The sequence below is a fragment of the Drosophila miranda genome, assembly GCF_003369915.1.
Source record: "Drosophila miranda strain MSH22 chromosome Y unlocalized genomic scaffold, D.miranda_PacBio2.1 Contig_Y1_pilon, whole genome shotgun sequence".
Classification (NCBI taxonomy): Eukaryota; Metazoa; Arthropoda; class Insecta; order Diptera; family Drosophilidae; genus Drosophila; species Drosophila miranda.
The window spans coordinates 37,094,241-37,113,437 of NW_022881603.1; the positions used below are offsets into that span (position 1 = coordinate 37,094,241).

The following is a 19,197-nucleotide window of genomic DNA, read 5'->3' on the forward strand; positions in this document are numbered from 1 at the left end:
TGGCATTTTTCTCTTAAATGGAATGCTAAAAGCATCAAGACCATTAACAGACTTATGACGGGACACACATACGACAAAGTCTTCCTACACAGAATCAAAGCAAGTGACTCAAATATCTGCGAAACGTGCAATGTAACTGAATATGCCGAACACCTGATCTTCGATTGCCAAAGATTTGCCGGGCTCAGAAGGAAATTCAAAATCTTTAAATATTAATTTACATCAATTATTAATAAAAAAAAGAGCCGCTACATCTCAGAGAGCTGGCAATCTTCATCAAAACTGCTGACTTAAACTTTTGACCCCTTTTTTCTTCATCATGTTATAAAGTAATTTCAGTTTATTTTCTAAAACAGTTAAGTAATTTTCCTCTTTTTTATATACCGACCTGTCAAACTCGCCAAACTACATCACCAGTATCTGATCAATGTGGCTACAGTGCTACGATCAAAATTCCGATCATCCTTAAGATGATTTAAAACCAAATAAAAAAAAAAACGAGGGGAACGTTGTGAGTTGCAGCGGACACCGCAACTCTACAGTTATACCCGATACTAAGTCAGTATGGCTCTCCTCCGGCAGACGCCGCTAATATTGAACGACACGACAAAGAGTGCGTGCGAGAGAGACAGAAAATCAGTCTGAGCGTGACGTCGGGCGCTGCGTAGCCAGGGCAAATTGATTTGTTCCTTTTGGCTATAAAAATGATCTGATCTGGTCCAGATTCAGCAATCTGATAGATATGATCATTATCTTTGATTCTACGTTTTTAGTTTTCTCGTATCCTCAATATTGTGAATGCAACAGATTTTCGTCCTTTGTGGGGGCGGAAGGGGGTGGGGCGAAATTTTGAGATATACGTTTTAAAGTGAGATCTAACAGGAGTGCGGATACCAAGTTTGGTTACTCTAGCCTTAATAGTCTCTGAGATTTGTGAATATCCCCAGATTTTCATCCTTTGCGGGGGCGGAAGTGGGTGTGGCGAAATTTTGAAACAAACTCGTCTCGGTCCGATATATAAGGAGTGTGGATACGAAATTTGGTTGCTCTAGCTTTTATAGTCTCTGAGATCTAGGCGCTAATGTTTTACTCTAAGCAAAGCCGGCTATGCTACGTGTGTGTTAGAGAGAGACAGGGCGAGAAAAAATGAAATTGTTTTCTTGATGCTGGCTATAATAATAATACGATCTTATTCAAATTCTGCAGTAGAAAAGATATGGTCATTCTCTACGATTCTGCGTTTTTTGGTTTTCTCGTATCTTTAAAATTGTCGATGCCACAGATTTTCGTCCTTTGTGGGAGCGGAAGTGGGCGGGGCGAAGTTTTGAAATATTTTTGTAGCAGTGACATATCACAGAAGTCTGGATCCAAAACATCGTTGCTCTAGCTCTTATAGTCTTTGAGCACTAGGCGCTAATAGGGACGGACAGACGGACAGACGGACGGACGGACAGACGGACAGACAGACATGGCTCAATCGACTCGGCTATTGATGCTAATCAAGAATATATATACTTTATGGGGTCGGAAACGATTCCTTCTGGACGTTACACACATCCACTTTTACCACAAATCTAATATACCCCAATACTCAATTTGAGTATCGGGTACAAAAAAAAAAAAAAAAAATTGCTTTCGGTTGAATACTAGCTAGCAACGACTATCAGCACTGAACACATATTTTTAACCGATAATCTAATCAATTTTATATAAAAGTGGCTAATTTTAAGTACCATCTTTATTGGCATTGTTTATAAAATAAGGTTTCAATAAGGTTAGGTTAGGTTAGGTTGAGGCGGCTGCCGGGCTCGCTCGGAACCCGTCACACTTAGGCCGGTTTCGGCCCGTTGTGATACCGCATAGGATCATTTCCTTCCTGCGTTGTGAGACTTCCTGTCAGCAATTATCCCAGCCAGATGCTCTCACAAAGTTCGCTATCCTCCTGGGACATAGTTTGGACATCTCTGAGATGTCGTGTAGAAAGGCTGAGCCCAGGTGCTGTAGCCTTCTTCTGCTGAGAGCTGGGCAGGAGCAGAACAGATGTTCCACTGTCTCCTCCTCTTCCTCGTCTCTACAGCTGCGACAAAAATCGTTATGTGGGGCCCCCAGCCTGTTAGCGTGGGTGCCTATTAGCCAGTGTCCCGTGAGGGAACGTGTGACCACGCTGCACCTTTTCCTGCTTAACTTGAGGAGCTCGGAGGTGCGCTTCATGTCCATGGTCGGCCATGTTTGCCGAGTTGTGCGACATCGTGGCACTGTTTGCCACATATCGTTGTTTAGTCGCTTGTATTGCTCCCTTATAATGAGCTTACAGGTGGCCATTGGCATACAGATATCCTCCTTGTCTTGGAGAAGGGGGATTGTAGTGCCAGATCTGGCCAGCTCGTCCGCTATACAGTTGCCCTCGATGTCCCGGTGGCCCGGGACCCAAATCAGGCTAATAGCAAATTGCTGAGCCATCTCGTGCAGAGATTTGCGGCAGTCTGCCACGGTGGCCGAGTTCGAGGAAATCGCGCTCAGCGATTTGATCGCAGCCTGGCTGTCGCTATAAATGTTTAGCTTGGTTGCCGTGACGGCAGCCGCTTGTAGGCAGTCCAGAGCCTCCCTGATTGCTATGACTTCCGCTTGAAAGACACTGCAATGATCTGGGAGTCTGAAGGAATGCCTTATGCTTAGCTGTTCAGAGTAGATTCCCCCTCCGACTCTGTAGTCCAGCTTTGATCCATCTGTGAAGATGTTTATGGCCCCATCTGGGCCTGGGAGTCCCTCGAGCCATTCGTCTCTGTGAGGGATGATTGTGTCGAAGGGAGTGTCTGTGTACTCTCTTGGAACTTGGTAGTCTGTTTTTGAGGGGACGGTACTGCTATTATTTAATATGGCTGAGTGACCTATGCACTGTGTCACCCATTGATCTGAGTCTCTTAGACGTATTGCTGCTGCTTCTGCCCGTTCCTTTCCTGCGAGGTCAAGGCTCTGTAGGCATAGGATGGCATTTAGCGCATCATTTGGGGTGGTGCGAAGAGCTCCGCTGATGCATAGGGCGGCAGTCCGCTGGACTTTGCCCAGTTGCTTGGTGATCACCCTTTTTGATAGGGCCGGCCACCACACCGTAACTCCGTAGAGTAGTATTGGTCTAACTATAGCTTGATATATCCATTGGACTATGCTTGGGATCATACCCCATCTTAGCCCAATAGCTTTTTTGCATGTGTAGAGTGCAGTCATTGCCTTCTTCACTCTGTCTTTGACATTCAGGTTCCAGCTAAGCTTCTTGTCAATTACCAACCCTAAGTAACTGGCACTGTCGCTAAAGGAGAGCCTGCATCCTTGTAGTATTGGAGGGTTGAGGGGCGGGACCTTGTATTTATTTGTGAATAGTACGAGTTCCGTTTTTGAGGGATTTACTCCCAGACCGCGCGATTCTGTCCAATCCGACAGTTGCGCTAGCTTTGTGGACATTAAGTCGCACAGTGTTTGGGGGTATTTCCCCGAGAAGATAATCGCAACGTCGTCCGCATAGGCCACGACATTGCAGCCCCCCCTTCTAGGTCACATAGAATCTTGTTGACTGCTATGTTCCACAGAAGAGGAGACAGGACACCACCTTGCGGGGTGCCTCTGTTGACACACCTTGACTGGGCGGACGATCCCATCGATGATGTCACCGTCCTGCATGTGAGCAATTGATCAATGAGCATCACCAAGTGACGGTCCACCCCCAGGTCAGTCAGGGCTTCTGTAATGGCGCCCGGTACAACGTTGTTGAAAGCTCCCTCAATATCGAGAAAGGCTATGAGTGAGTACTCTTTGTGATGCAGAGATTTCTCTACCGCTGAGATCACTTCATGAAGAGCCGTTTCCGTGGATTTTCCTTTCCGGTAGGCATGCTGTGCGCCTGACAGCAACTGAGGGTGTATAGTTGTCCTCAGTTGCAGCCCGACGAGTCTCTCAAAGGTTTTGAGAAGGAAGGACGATAGGCTGATTGGTCTAAAGTCTTTTGCAGCTGAGTGCGAGGCTTTCCCAGCTTTGGGAATGAAGACTATCTTTGCGAACATGGCGTTCGCGGGATTGTACCCACAGCCAGTATCTTCCTGAAGATACCTTGTAGCCAGTTGATGGCCGTATCCCCGGCCTTCTGAAGTTGGGCCGGGATTACCTGGTCTGGGCCTGGCGATTTGAACGGGTTGAAGCTGTTTATTGCCCAGCTTATGTTACCTTTTGTGAGGATGTGATCCATCGAGGTTACCGGTCCCTCTCCTGGAAGATGTGCCGTCTCGATGGTTGTGCACCCTGGAAAATGTGTGTCTAGTAGAATCTGCAGGGACTCCTCACTGGAGTTAGTCCACGTGCCGTCATTCCTTTTAAGATACCCTACCGAGGGGTTAGTTTTTGAGAGAATCTTGCGAAGCCTTGCGGCCTCTGACGTTTCCTCAATTTCCGAGCAAAATTTTTGCCAAGAGGCCCTTTTTGCTTTCCTTGTTTCCTTTTTATATAGTGACAGACTGATTTTGTAGTCTGCCCAGTGGCTCTCCTCGTTCGCGCTTTTGGCCCTATTGAAGAGGGTCCTGCAGCTTTTACGTAGGATGTCTATTTGTTTTGACCACCAGGGGGTTTCTTTTTCCCCCTAGGTGTGCTAGAGGGGCACGCTGCCGCGAAGGCTTTGTTGCATGCCTCTGTGAACCTGTTCACTAGGCGATCTAGGTCGTCTTTTGTGTCAGGGCATGATGGTGCTTTGGAGGGGAGTAAGTCCTCCAGGGCTGAGCTATATTTTTCCCAGTTGGCTTTCCTGGGATTAATATAGTCCTTAGGTTTCGGACACTCGAGGGATAGTGTGGTCTCGATGTATCTGTGGTCAGAGAAAGAGTGGTCATCAAGGACTTGCCAACTCTTGACTATGTCTAACAGGTTGGAAGACACTAGGGTGATGTCAATAACCTCCTGTCGATTTTTAATTATAAAAGTGGGGTCGTTGCCCCGATTACAAATAAGTAGATTTGAGTTGAGGATGAAGCTGAAAAGTGACTCACCCCTTACATTTGTGTTCGAGCTCCCCCATTGAGTGTGGTGAGCGTTGGCATCGCAACCTATTAATAGGTCTATGTCCGACCTCTCGCTGTCGCTGGCTAGTTTGCGAACCAGGTCGTTGGGAGGATCGTTTCCCTCATGGGCCATGTAGGACGACATCAGCCTTAGATGTGTCCCTTTCAGCTCTAGGCTTGCCGCCGTGTTGTCGCTATCGCTATAGTTATGGAGCAGAAAGATATTAAGGTGCTTTCTGGCGAGAATGCAGATGCGGGTTTTACCTTCATGTTGAGCTACAATTATCTTGTACTCCTTAAACCCTAGTCCACAAACCTTGTCTCCCACTATCCAAGGTTCCTGGATCAGGGCTACGTCTGCTCCGCTCTCTTCGAGGCGGAGTATAAGAGCAGCGGATGCTGCCTTACAGTGGTGGAGATTGATCTGAAGGAGCCTCAAGGACATCCTTAGTGTTCTCCACCACTGTAATGTCGGCATCCGGATCGTCCTCGACTTCCTCGTGGCAACACATCGCCTCGAAGTCGCATCTCAGCGTGCCATCGGTGGAGTAGCCCTCTGGGTCTATCTCCGTGTGATCGTCGGGTGCTTCGATCTCCGAGGCAGCGTCCTGCTCAACTGGCTTGTCGACAGGACGCGCCTCGGCCGCCGCATCGGACTTGTAGACCTTTACGGTCACAGAGCTGAACCCAAAATTGAGCTCGCCTTTGGCAGCCTCAATCGGGGCCAGCGACTCTTTGTTGAGGACGACCACCGCCTGGTTTGTGGGGCCCTGTGTCGTCTCAACTTTGACCACCTTCCAATCTGCTGTTGGGAGGTGTGGGTTGCATCTTTGCAACATTTTTAGGATGCGCTCCGGCTCCTTCATGGAGGCGGGCACCCAGACTCTCGCCCTTGGTCTACTGGGCACTTCGCTCCAGTCTACAGCGACGAGCTTCACCCCTGGGTAGACTTCCCCGACTTGCGCTACCGCTGCTTTGTACAGCTGTACGGAGCGCTCGTCTTCACAGGCTACGATTTTTATGCAGCCCTGGTACCAGCCCATGTCTTTGCAGACGGGGGGGGTCCAGGCTGCTTTTCCAGCAGCTCGAAGCAGCGGTCGGCCAGTGCCGCTTCCACCCACTTCCACTGGTTTCTAGGTATCCGGGAGTCCGCGCTGCCTTTGTCCAGGACGCCAATCAGCGTCCTTTCTCTGGCAATCTGCGCGAATGATGTGTTAGGCAGCACTCTGGAGCGCTTCGGTGTCGGCCCCGGAGTCTCTTGTGAGCGCTGCCTTTTTGGCTGAGGGGCTTCCTTCTTCGGTGCTTCCTTGCCAAAGTTCGGCAGCACCTTCGAGGCCCACTCAACCTTCTTTATCCATTTGTCCGTCGGGCTGGACATCTGGCTTGCGTTCTGCCGACGGAGTATATTGCCAGCACTCCTTCTATCGGCATATGTAAAAGATTTGGCTTGGACACTAGTAGATGGTGACTCATCACCCGCCACTTTACCAGCAGGCAGAGCAGCCGCAGGATTGCATAGCCACTCTGCCAAGGTATCGATTTTGGGAGCCAATTCACCACCCACCCCGACACCGGGATGGGACCCCTTTGGGCTCTCCCTAGCCTCTTCCGCCGCGCCGGTTTTCCCTGCTGATTTGCGGGTCGGGCCAGGCCTTTGGGCCGCTGCCTTCCCCTGTTTGGGATTGCTCCCTGTTGGCATTTGGGGAGTGCCAGACTCATTTTTTTTGTTTTTAAATTCTTCCATTCTTTTCCCACGAGCTGCAGAGAAGGGGTACGGTCCGTCCGGGCAGAGATCCACGTTGCCCGGATAAGGCATACTTAGAACAGGGGGCTGCCAAGTCCCTGAGCTCTCCGTTAACGACTGGGCTAGTTTTATATACCGGGCCCCCAGCCAGGCTGACTCTCGGCACGGGTCGAATAACACTCTTAGTCCGGCCCGGTGTGAGCTGAATGTGGGGGGTTGGGATGTGGGTAGGTAGTGGGTAGGGATAGGGGAGTGTGTGAGCTACTTATACGAGGCGGCACCACAAGCGCATCGTCAGTGTTGCTACTTCGCGAACACCCGCTGGCTGTCCGGGGCTGCTTATTTTCGGTACTCTCCCTAGGGATGTCCGATTATTCGCAGCTGACCTACCTATATGACCTGTATATAGGTAGGTCGTTCGCTATCCGCAACCTGCGACCAGTCCGGTGGCCTCAGCTAGGCCCCCTTTGAGCCACCTCACGAGCTCATCAGACCAGAAAGGTTTCAATAAAAAATGTCAACAATTTCCACTAAGTTTATTTCTTTACATGGTAACTACCCATTTGCTACATATTAAAACATTTTTATAAAGGGGTATATGTGTACTTTTCAAAATTGTTGGCCCGTTCTTTTCCATATAAGCCCCATGGAAGCGCCAGTGTGAAAAACCCCCGTTATGCATATTTTTACATTCCTTTTTTTTATATTTTTGAAAACATTGAGATTTTGATGGCAAGTGATCAAGATTTCGATGATTTCCCGCATTAATAATCGATGTGGCTCTAAATTGCATTTTTACACGACTTCTACATTGGGGCATTGGCTAAGAGGGTGAGTGCATAACCTTAATATACTGGAAAATACTATGGAAAGTATTTTTATATTTTGCAAGGTGTGTGAACCAGACATTGTGGCAAGAAAATTAGTGTACTAAGTGACTTGGCGATCAAATATACGGTCTGAAATATGCCACATATACCCACTTAAGACCCCTCTATTTAAACAGTCATTGTAGATACCTCCTATCCCTTCTTTTACTCACAAAAAAAAACCCACTATATCCACGATTTTCACTATTTTCGGTGCAATATTAAAATACCCCTTTGGCATACAATAGGCTAATCGTTCTGTGATTTGATATTATTAGCTTGCTAGGACTTTATAGCTGAACATGAAGTTTATCCGATTGATAGATTATTTTTATAAAATAGTAGCCAACTTTTGCTAGTCATTCTTATTGGATTTGTTTAGAATTTTCACGAGTTTTCAAAGTGAAAATTTTGAAAAATATACCGCTAAAAATTATTGTGTAAAAAAAGCACTACCTTTAAAAAAAACTGCATACAAAATACCAGATTAAATTGTTAAACAAATTCCAAGTCCCCAATCTATCAAAAAAAGTTTCCTTGCCAGGTAAAAAAGAGGTAAATATTATTATTATTAGTATTATTTTCCGCGGTCTAACTAGAGTTGTTATGCAGTTTAAATAAAGGGGCTTAAGTGGGCTAAGTTCGTTTTTTCATCGGTATGGCACGCTGAAAAGGCGCCATTCTTAAGAAGCGTCCCTCCATTTTTTTTAAACTAATAAAAAAATTACTGCTCGACGTCATAATGCAGCGCCACAGGGAATTATATAAACAGCAATCACTTGCTTTTAGCCCACGCAATTTCAATGAGCAGAACCGGGAACTCCAGAATGCGGCGCGTGCAAAACAGCGCGAGGATCGTTTTCAAAGCAACCGCATTATTAGTGTTAGTCCAACTCCCGTCAAGCGTGCGGCACCTATACCGCCCTCAGAGGAGGCGCAGCCACGCCTTACCTATGTCGCTCCTCCTAAGGAGAATCGAAAACCAGAGCTGCCTCAGCAGCAGAGGAACCCCACCCGGGACCTTTACATAAAGCGCTTCGTGGATTGGAAGGCTGCCAGGAAGGAACAAACAAAGAACGAGCAAATTGCTCGTCGTGGTCAAAAGATGTTCACATATAAAACCGAAACACTTAAACCTGCGACAAACCCCCAGAAAGAGCAGGAGAACGCTCCGGCATTTGTGCCGCCAAAAAGGCACTCCTTATATGTTTTGGCAAAAAAAACTCAGTGTACGCAGACGGCAGCGGAGAGGAAACAGCCTTTGGCAACCCAATTGCGTACCCAGGGTCATCCATCCAGATTGCGCGCTCAGCCTGCGGCAACCATGGCAAAGCTGCAACATGCAACGTCGCGTCCTCAACCGGTCACTGTGAAGACCCAAACATCAAACATGAAACATCAAACATCAGCAAGGAATGTCCAGCCAGCCACAGTGAAGCCTGCACCTTCACGTGCATTGCCCTTGAAGCCTACAGCAGGCCCAAAGCCCAAGGCAGCAGATTTGGTCGTTGGACCTTCTGCAAATGGGGTTGTTCATTTGCCAAATGTGAGGACGCAACCATTCGAAAAGCCGGCCGTGAGTAAGCCCACCTTAAAAATACCAGCAGTGAAACCAAAGCCCATTCAACGAGGCGGCGGAGGGGGAGCTGCGGGAAAATTTAAGTCGACCTCAGTAGCAAAAGGGCCGGCAATAAAAAACAAGCTTGCCAGACAATTGTCGACCAGAATGAAGGCCAAGAGCAACGTCAGCAAGTACGTAGGTCTTCAAAAGAATGTTCGAAATCGGCCGGAGCTGATGAGAGAGTTGGTTGAGGCTGGGACCACTGAACTCCCACTGCCTCCCAATACGCCGCTGGAAGAGAAGATAAGTTTCCCTGCTCTGGTCACATTCACGCAGTGCAAGACGAACAATTGCAGTCAAGAAATGATAGAAGCCTTGGGTGAGATTTCAAATCTGAGTCCAGTGGGTCCAATGAGCAGCTACCGAGATTCGAAAGCGAAGCGGAAATTTGACTTTTCTAGGTACTCTTTGATAAAAACGGCAGCTGAAGAGAGTTTGATCTTGGATCCATATCTGGCTAAGGGTAAGTAAAACAGGAATAAAATGGAGTAAAATGTAATATTATTGGTTTCCAGATCCAGATGATAAAGAACAAGAAAATTCTACTCTGAAGGCAGCTACGGAGCAAACCCCTCCTCGCAGGATTTCCGATGAGAAGCCCAACTACTTAAGTCCATATGTAAGCGTCTCGCGCGGTAAAGTCAACTCTCGCTGTGAGCGTGAGAAGCGAAACAGCATGTATTTGCCCGGTGAGGAGTATCCTGTTGCCAATCGGCGGGCCCTCGAGTCGGTGCTCTACTTTCGCATACAGCTGGAGAATGAGATTCGACGACTGCGAGATATCTGCAGCGAGTGGGAAGCCTATAGCAAGGAGAATGAGGCGCATCTGGTTGAGACGGGCGGCATAGATATGATCAATGTCGCCATTGGACAGACAAATTTGCTCTCTACCAAGAAATTGATGCAGTTCAGCGGTCTGATTGACCGTTGCGAGGCGGGAGCTACGGGCAAGAACCATCGACCCTACGATGGCAGCGAGGAGACGAAACCCGTCCAGGCAGAGGATCTGGAAGGGTGGTGGGACATGCTGCGACTCCAGAGTGAGAATGTTGACAAGCGCTTTGATAACTTGAAGCGATGGAAACAGAACAATTGGCAGGACCCCGATGCAGTTGAGGAATCGAAAATACCAGCCAAGCCCGTGGCCAAACCAAACTCTAAGCTGGGCAACAATTTAAACGCTAAGCCCAAGGTCAAGGCCAGCAGTAACTTGATGCAATTACTCCGCAAGGCCCATGCTGAAATGAAAAAGGCTAAGGCGGATGTGGTATCAGCGGACGATGCCCCGCAAACTCCATCTCGCAGCAGCACTCAGCGTGTGATCGTAGTACGCGACCGTCGGTCCTTCTCTCCTGCTCGCACCGTCCTGCGCATGTCTGTAGGCGAGAGCCGTTCTTCCAATGGTGGCAACACTCTGCTCAAGTCTGCTATATTGGCCGCAGCCGAACAAAACGCTCTTAATCATACCCCCCCTCCCAATAAGGGACGCCAGTCGATTCTGAAAAAACCAGGGACCAGCAAGCGTGAAAGTCGGGGAGTTATTTTCAGTACAAAGAAAAATGTACGGCACTTCAAATTCACCTACGAAGAAGGCACTATTAGCGATGATGAGCCCTTTGGCGGCGATAAGCTAGAGGATTGCGAGGAGGACATGTCGATCGAAGCTTCAGGGGAAACACGTTCCGTAGACCAGGGCCCAGCAGAAAATGAGCCGCAATCCGCGTCTTAGGCCATCCACCGAGTTTATGTAGTTTATCTATCATTTATTATTTAAAGTTACGTTTTTGTTTATATGTATAGTATTATTTAATTCTGAAAATTATGTTTCAATTTCAAAGCCTTGTTTTATATTTTTTTTTTTAATTAAGTACATCAATCAATCAAATAAAGAAAAAAAACGAGGGGGAACGTTGTGAGTTGCTGCGGACACCGCAACTCTACAGTTATACCCGATACTAAGTCAGTATGGCTCTCCTCCGGCAGACGCCGCTAATATTAAACGACACGACAAAGAGTGCGTGCGAGAGAGACAGAAAATCAGTCTGAGCGTGACGTCGGGCGCTGCGTAGCCACTGCAAATTGATTTGTTCCTATTGGCTATAAAAATGATCTGATCTGATCCAGATTCAGCAATCTGATAGATATGGTCATTATCTATGATTCTGCGTTTTTAGTTTTCTCGAATGTGCAATATTGTGGATGCAACAGATTTTCGTCCTTTGTGTGGGCGGAAGGGGGTGGGGCGAAATTTTGAGATACACGTTTTATAGTAAGATCTAACAGGAGTGCGGATACCAAATTTGGTTACTCTAGCCTTAATAGTCTCTGAGATTTTTGAATATCCCCAGATTTTCGTCTTTTGCGGGGGCGGAAGGGGGTGTGGCGAAATTTTGAAACAAACTCGTCTCGGTCCGATATATTAGGAGTGTGGATACCAAATTTGGTTGCTCTAGCTTTTGTAGTCTCTGAGATCTAGGCGCTAATGTTTTACTCTAAGCAAAGCCGCCTATGCTACGTGTGTGTTAGAGAGAGACAGGAAGAGAAAAAAATGAAATTGTTTTCTTGATGCTGGCTATAATAATAATACGATCCAATTCAGATTCCGCAGTCTTAAAGATATGGTCATTCTCTACAATTCTACGTTTTTGGTTTTCTCATATCTTTAAAATTGTGTATGCCACAGATTTTCGTCCTTTATGGGGGCGGAAGTGGGCGGGGCGAAGTTTTGAAATATTTTTGTAGCAGTGACATATCACAGAAGTCTGAGTCCAAAACATCGTTGCTCTAGCTCTTATAGTCTTTGAGCACTAGGCGCTGAAGGGGACGGACAGACGGACGGACGGACAGACGGACAGACAGACAGGGCTCAATCGACTCGGCTATTGATGCTGATCAAGAATATATATACTTTATGGGGTCGGAAACGATTCCTTCTGGACGTTACACACATCCACTTTTACCACAAATCTAATATACCCCAATACTCATTTTGAGTATCGGGTATAAAAACTATATTTTATGAGATTCTGAACAAGTACAGAAAGGACGACTGGAACATTCTATCAACAGATTCCTCAGTTACAGAAAGTACATGTGGCATAGGAATAGTAGAATGGCCTAGTGGAAATATCCACAAGTACAAAATAGAAAACAGATTATCCTCAGTAGGTGCCGAACTCGTAGGCCTTAAAAAGACCTGCGAACTATGTCTTAAATATAATTACAAAAAGGCTTTGATTTTAAGTGATGGATTAGGAGCTATTAATTTACAATAAATATAAAACACAGCTACAAGGAGGCTCAAAGAGAAATTAGGAACTTTTTAGTATACAAATGGAATGAGGACTACAGGACGAAGTGTAGGACGAAGGGATCCAGCCTCATAGACATATTTCCAGACATACCCAGTAAACCCTGGCATTTTTCTCTTAAATGGAATGCTAAAAGCATCAAGACCATTAACAGACTTATGACGGGACACACATACGACAAAGTCTTCCTACACAGAATCAAAGCAATTGACTCAAATATCTGCGAAACGTGCAATGTAACTGAATATGCCGAACACCTGATCTTCGATTGCCAAAGATTTGCCGGGCTCAGAAGGAAATTCAAAATCTTTAAATATTATAACAATTTACATCAATTATTAATAAAAAAAGAGCCGCTACATCTCAGACAGCTGGCAATCTTCATCAAAACTGCTGACTTAAACTTTTGACCCCTTTTTTCTTCATCATGTTATAAAGTAATTTCAGTTTATTTTCTAAAACAGTTAAGTAATTTTCCTCCTTTTTTTTATATACCGACCTGTCAAACTCGCCAAACTACATCACCAGTATCTGATCAATGTGGCTACAGTGCTACGATCAAAATTCCGATCATCCTTGAGATGATTTAGCTTGCTAGGACTTTATAGCTGAACATGAAGTTTATCCGATTGATGGATTATTTTTCTAAAATAGTTTCCAACTTTTGCTAGTCATTCTTATTGGATTTGTTTAGAATTTTCACGAGTTTTCAAAGTGAAAATTTTGAAAAATATACCGCTAAAAATTATTGAGTAAAAAAAGCACTACCTTTAAAAAAAACTGCATACAAAATACCAGATTAAATTGTTAAACAAATTCCAAGTCCCCAATCTATCAAAAAAAGTTTCCTTGCCAGGTAAAAAAGAGGTAAATATTATTATTAGTATTATTTTCCGCGGTCTAACTCGAGTTGTTATCCAGTTTAAATAAAGGGGCTTAAGTGGGCTAAGTTCGTTTTTTCATCGGTATGGCACGCTGAAAAGGCGCCATTCTTAAGAAGCGTCCCTCCATTTTTTTTAAACTCCTAAATAATTACTGCTCGACGTCATAATGCAGCGCCACAGGGAATTATATAAACAGCAATCACTTGCTTTCAGCCCACGCAATTTCAATGAGCAGAACCGGGAACTCCAGAATGCGGCGCTTTCAAAGCAACCGCATTATTAGTGTTAGTCCAACTCCCGTCAAGCGTGCGGCACCTATACCGCCGTCAGAGGAGGCGCAGCCACGCCTTACCTATGTCGCTCCTCCTAAGGAGAATCGAAAACCAGAGCTGCCTCAGCAGCAGAGGAACCCCACCCGGGACCTTTACATAAAGCGCTTCGTGGATTGGAAGGCTGCCAGGAAGGAACAAACAAAGAACGAGCAAATTGCTCGTCGTGGTCAAAAGATGTTCACATATAAAACCGAAACACTTAAACCTGCGACAAACCCCCAGAAAGAGCAGGAGAACGCTCCGGCATTTGTGCCGCCAAAAAGGCACTCCTTATATGTTTTGGCAAAAAAAACTCAGTGTACGCAGACGGCAGCGGAGAGGAAACAGCCTTTGGCAACCCAATTGCGTACCCAGGGTCATCCATCGCGTCCTCAACCGGTCACTGTGAAGACCCAAAAATCAAACATGAAACATCAAACATCAGCAAGGAATGTCCAGCCAGCCACAGTGAAGCCTGCACCTTCACGTGCATTGCCCTTGAAGCCTACAGCAGGCCCAAAGCCCAAGGCAGCAGATTTGGTCGTTGGACCTTCTGCAAATGGCGTTGTTCATTTGCCAAATGTGAGGACGCAACCATTCGAAAAGCCGGCCGTGAGTAAGCCCACCTTAAAAATACCAGCAGTGAAACCAAAGCCCATTCAAGGAGGCGGCGGAGGGGGAGCTGCGGGAAAATTTAAGTCGACCGCAGTAGCAAAAGGGCCGGCAATAAAAAACAAGCTTGCCAGCCAATTGTCGACCAGAATGAAGGCCAAGAGCAACGTCAGCAAGTACGTAGGTCTTCAAAAGAATGTTCGAAATCGGCCGGAGCTGATGAGAGAGTTGGTTGAGGCTGGGACCACTGAACTCCCACTGCCTCCCAATACGCCGCTGGAAGAGAAGATAAGTTTCCCTGCTCTGGCCACAAACAGCATGTATTTGCCTGGTGAGGAGTATCCTGTTGCCAATCGGCGGGCCCTCGAGTCGGTGCTCTACTTTCGCATACAGCTGGAGAATGAGATTCGACGACTGCGAGATATCTGCAGCGAGTGGGAAGCCTATAGCAAGGAGAATGAGGCTCATCTGGTTGAGACGGGCGGCATAGATATGATCAATGTGGCCATTGGACAGACAAATTTGCTCTCTACCAAGAAATTGATGCAGTTCAGCGGTCTGATTGACCGTTGCGAGGCGGGAGCTACGGGCAAGAACCATCGACCCTACGATGGCAGCGAGGAGACGAAACCCGTCCAGGCAGAGGATCTGGAAGGGTGGTGGGACATGCTGCGACTCCAGAGTGAGAATGTTGACAAGCGCTTTGATAACTTGAAGCGATGGAAACAGAACAATTGGCAGGACCCCGATGCAGTTGAGGAATCGAAAATACCAGCCAAGCCTTTGGAAACAATTCCTTCTGGACGTTACACACATCCACTTTTACCACAAATCTAATATACCCCAATACTCATTTTGAGTATCGGGTATTGTTGTTGCTCCGTGCGTAATGAATAGCGCGTAGTTTTGTGTTTGTCGCCTTTTAGTTAGTCACTTGCTCTGTTTTTTTGTGTTGTTTTATCAGCCTTGAATGCACCACACTCACACACGCGCACAGCATACATACATATGTATGAGGGTTTCTTTCGTATTTTCCAGCTCTGTTGAGATTAAAATAGTGCTCTTATTACTTTGATTTCCATTTTATTATACAGTCAAGGAAAAAAGTCAACATACAGCACCGATTTTTCAATATTTCGGGTTTTCGCAATGAAAATTAAAAAAGTTGGTATGTCATTATTTAGGACACTTAAAAGTTATTATTATTTCAGAAAAAAAACTTAAACAAAAATTATGTATACTAAAGTTAAAACGAAAAAACATAAAATGTTCACGGAAAAATGTGTACATACAGCCTCTATGCTTTTGTATTATAGTCTCAAAGTCATCTTAATATTAATACTTTTTATACTTTTAATATTTGGTTGGTCCACCATTGGCATCTATTACAGCCTGTAGTCGTCGGGGCATCGATGCCACCAAATTTTCGGTTGTTGTGGGCGGAACTTTGGCCCAAGCTCGAATGAGGGCGGTTTTGAGGCTTTCCCGACTACTGATGTTATACTTCCGTACCAATCTTTCTAAAATGTCCCAAAGATGTTCGATTGGGTTAAGGTCTGGAGATTGGGGTGGTGAACGAAGCTGTCTTGGGGCATAATACAGCAACCAATCACGCACAACATGTGCGGTGTGCTTTGGATCGTTGTCCTGTTGGAAGATCCAACTGCTTCCCAGGCTCAATGTATCCACCGATGTTTCCAAATTTTCTTCCAATATCTTCTTATACTGGAAGCGATCCATATTCCCTTCCACAAACACCAAATTACCTACTCCAGGCGACGCCATAGCGCCCCAAGCCATTACAGTACCACCTCCATGTTTGACGGTGGGTATTATGTTTATAGGGTCAAGAGCGGTGTTTGCCTTTCTCCAAACTCTGGAACGGCCATCACTTCCGAAAATGTTGTATTTATTTTCATCTGTAAATAAAACGCTTTTCCAAAAGTTTGGATCCTTATTTAAGTGCGCTTTGGCGAATTCCAGGCGCAAAATCCGATTCTTTTCTGAAATCAATGGTTTCTTTCGTGGAACTCGGCTCTTGAAACCATCCTGTGCAAAAAATTGGCAATTGTTTTTGGGTGCACAATGACTCCTGAACACTTTTCGATGGATACATCGGTGGATACATTGAGCCTGGGAAGCAGTTGGATCTTCCAACAGGACAACGATCCAAAGCACACCGCACATGTTGTGCGTGATTGGTTGCTGTATTATGCCCAGACCTTAACCCAATCGAACATCTTTGGGACATTTTAGAAAGATTGGTACGGAAGTATAACATCAGCAGTCGGGAAAGCCTCAAAACCGCCCTCATTCGAGCTTGGGCCGAAGTTCCGCCCACAACAACCGAAAATTTGGTGGCATCGATGCCCCGACGACTACAGGCTGTAAAAGATGCCAATGGTGGACCAACCAAATATTAAAAGTATAAAAAGTATTAATATTAAGATGACTTTGAGACTATAATACAAAAGCATAGAGGCTGTATGTACACTTTTTTCCGTGAACATTTTATGTTTTTTCGTTGTAACTTTAGTATACATAATTTTTGTTTAAGTTTTTTTTCTGAAATAATAATAACTTTAAGTGTCCTAAATAATGGCATACCAACTTTTTTAATTTTCATTGCGAAAACCCGAAATATTGAAAAATCGGTGCTGTATGTTGACTTTTTCCTTGACTGTATAAACAATAACTCATATATTTGATTGCGCGTTGTGTGTAGTTCTCCTCTCCTCTCCTTTCTTTAATATTCTTGGGCGAGAAAAGCGATTAAAAATACACCGACAACCGACAAGGCAGGCAGAGCGAGAATTGACAGGCGGCGGCGGCAGCGGCGAACCGACACCGACAGAGAGGGGAGTGTGTGCGTGCGTAACTTAACCGATGACATCGTAAATTCACGGAAAAGCAGTTAGGACAAAAGCAATTAAGCATTGGCCTTCCATGGGGCAGAATCGGGGTAAACCTTGGCGTTTCAAACCGATTGAATGTATGTGGTTTTAACAGGAATTTAATTTTACAAAGTAGGGCGTGTGTTCTTGCTGCTGGCAATGCTCTTGCCGTGACGTTGTTTGTTTTAGTTTTTTTAACCCCAATAAACACACGCACACACTTGTATTTATTCGGCGAATTTCGTGGGGTGTCTACTGCATATATTAATACATATTCCAGGCTCTGTCGCAGCTGTCTAAAAACGTATTCTCTTTCTCGACACTTGACACACACTTGATAAAGTTGAATGCTTATTTTTGCTTACTTTTATTATTCACTTTTATTTTCATACGTGCAATGGTAAACAGACACTCAGAAATATACCGAAACTACGTCACAAATTTCAAAATATGCCGAAAATATACTGACGTATTATTTGTATTCAAGCTGAATCAAATTGCTTTCGGTCACTTCCTTTTCATCAGCGAGCGAGACCGGTCGTGTTTTTTCTTAACAGTCTGAAAAGTGATTTTTTCCAAGCAACAAAGGCTTAATTAAAAGTGATTGTACAAATTGGATCATTGTTTATTTCATAGAAATCTTCATCAATATATAAATTATTCCTCTTTTCATTTCCCAAAGGAGAGGTAAGTCTTTGGCAATCTAGTTAAACCAGCAAGTATGGCGGACGCCGGTCACTCGGTGTCTGCCAAATTGAAACCCCCTGATCAGGTGGCAAAAAGCGGCAAAATTCAAACCCAAAAAACAATAGCAAAAAACTTCAGTGCTTTGTGTTCAGGTGTGAAAGAGGACATATTCGACAGCTTGACTAACGAAAAGTACCCAGCAAAAAAGATGCGCAAGGAACAAAAAAGCGACAACACCAATACAGTCATAAATAACAAAATGCTGATAGACGATGACAGTAACAAAATGGTGGAGGCTTCTGACGGTGTGACCGTTCACAATTCTCACACAAATGCCATAAATGGTTTTACTGGAAATACTGAAATGACTAAAAAACACTGAATAAAAATACTAATCCGATTATAAACCCATCAAATGTAGGTATCGAAAGAGAAACAGTGTTGTATAGTGAGTGCCACATCGGTGATGCGGCTGTACTAGTATCGACTAAGAGCAGTACCATCTTCGAAAACAAAAACACCAAAAATGGCTTATTCTTTTTTGAAAAAATAAGACACCTTAAAATCAAAGGAATTTAAGAAATCGTAGATCTTGCGCCACTCTATACAAGATTTATTTTAAGGTTTTCAGCGAAGCAAATGATTTAGTTTTAAATGAGGAGTTAACAAAAATGAATTTAGTGGTATTTATACCAAAAGACTATGTGGAATCCTATGGAGTAATTAAAGGGGTGCCCCTCGGTTTTTCTGAGAATGAAATTATGGATAATATTACTTCTAACATAAAAATTAAGTCAATTGAAAGATTAGCAAGAAGGCAGAAAATAACAACCGATGACAACAACGAAACATTCAAGCTCATACCATTAGAAACAGTAAAAATTGGTTTTGAGGGTTCAGACATCCCAGAAAAGGTATCTCTTTTTGGGATATGTGGGATGAAAGTAAGCATATATGTTCCCAGAGTAAGGCAATGTTATAATTGTGGCAGACTTGGTCACACTTCGACCAGATGCAAATCAGCTAGGAGGTGCTATAAATGCGGAGTCGAGGAGTGCAATGGGTCGTGCACTGGTCTCAAGTGTATCCTTTGCAATGGGAAAAATCACTCAGCTAGGGACAGACTGATGTGCCCAGTATGGGAAAAGGAGATGGACATTAACAAAATAATGACAATCAAAAAAATCGCGCGTAAGGAAGTGCTTAGCACTTACTCAATCCATCA

General features: G+C 45.0%; 1 protein-coding gene and 3 long non-coding RNA genes across 5 annotated transcripts; 3 read left to right on the forward strand and 1 right to left on the reverse strand.

Moving 5' to 3' along the window:
- The first annotated feature begins 1,629 nt into the window (after positions 1 to 1,629).
- Positions 1,630 to 8,372, forward strand: LOC117191169. Its single transcript, XR_004473950.1, has 3 exons — positions 1,630 to 1,763; positions 7,285 to 8,207; positions 8,265 to 8,372. It is a non-coding gene; the product is annotated as an uncharacterized LOC117191169 (long non-coding RNA).
- Positions 8,373 to 8,382: 10 nt separating this feature from the next.
- LOC117191117 (guanylate kinase-associated protein mars-like) lies at positions 8,383 to 11,110 on the forward strand. Its single transcript, XM_033396077.1, has 2 exons — positions 8,383 to 9,736; positions 9,789 to 11,110. Exons 1-2 carry the CDS (start codon positions 8,395 to 8,397, stop codon positions 11,000 to 11,002), a joined length of 2,556 nt encoding a protein of 851 aa, XP_033251968.1. The 5' UTR covers positions 8,383 to 8,394; the 3' UTR covers positions 11,003 to 11,110.
- A 2,214-nt stretch (positions 11,111 to 13,324) lies between these two features.
- Positions 13,325 to 13,607, forward strand: LOC117191164. Its single transcript, XR_004473945.1, has 2 exons — positions 13,325 to 13,451; positions 13,506 to 13,607. It is a non-coding gene; the product is annotated as an uncharacterized LOC117191164 (long non-coding RNA).
- Positions 13,608 to 15,258: 1,651 nt separating this feature from the next.
- LOC117191174 lies at positions 15,259 to 17,857 on the reverse strand. Of its 2 annotated transcripts, none has more exons than XR_004473956.1 (2): positions 17,651 to 17,857; positions 15,259 to 15,431 (listed from the first exon to the last, which is right to left on the reverse strand). It is a non-coding gene; the product is annotated as an uncharacterized LOC117191174 (long non-coding RNA). The 2 variants fall into 2 exon arrangements; XR_004473957.1 differs by having other exon boundaries at positions 17,557 to 17,857.
- Positions 17,858 to 19,197: the final 1,340 nt, after the last annotated feature.

Coding starts and splice junctions, on each gene's coding strand:
- LOC117191117 (XM_033396077.1), top strand. CDS start 8,395: ATGCAGCGCCACAGGGAATTATATAAACAGCAATCACTTGCTTTTAGC. Junction 9,737..9,788: donor GGATCCATATCTGGCTAAGG/GTAAGTAAAACA, acceptor ATTGGTTTCCAG/ATCCAGATGATAAAGAACAA.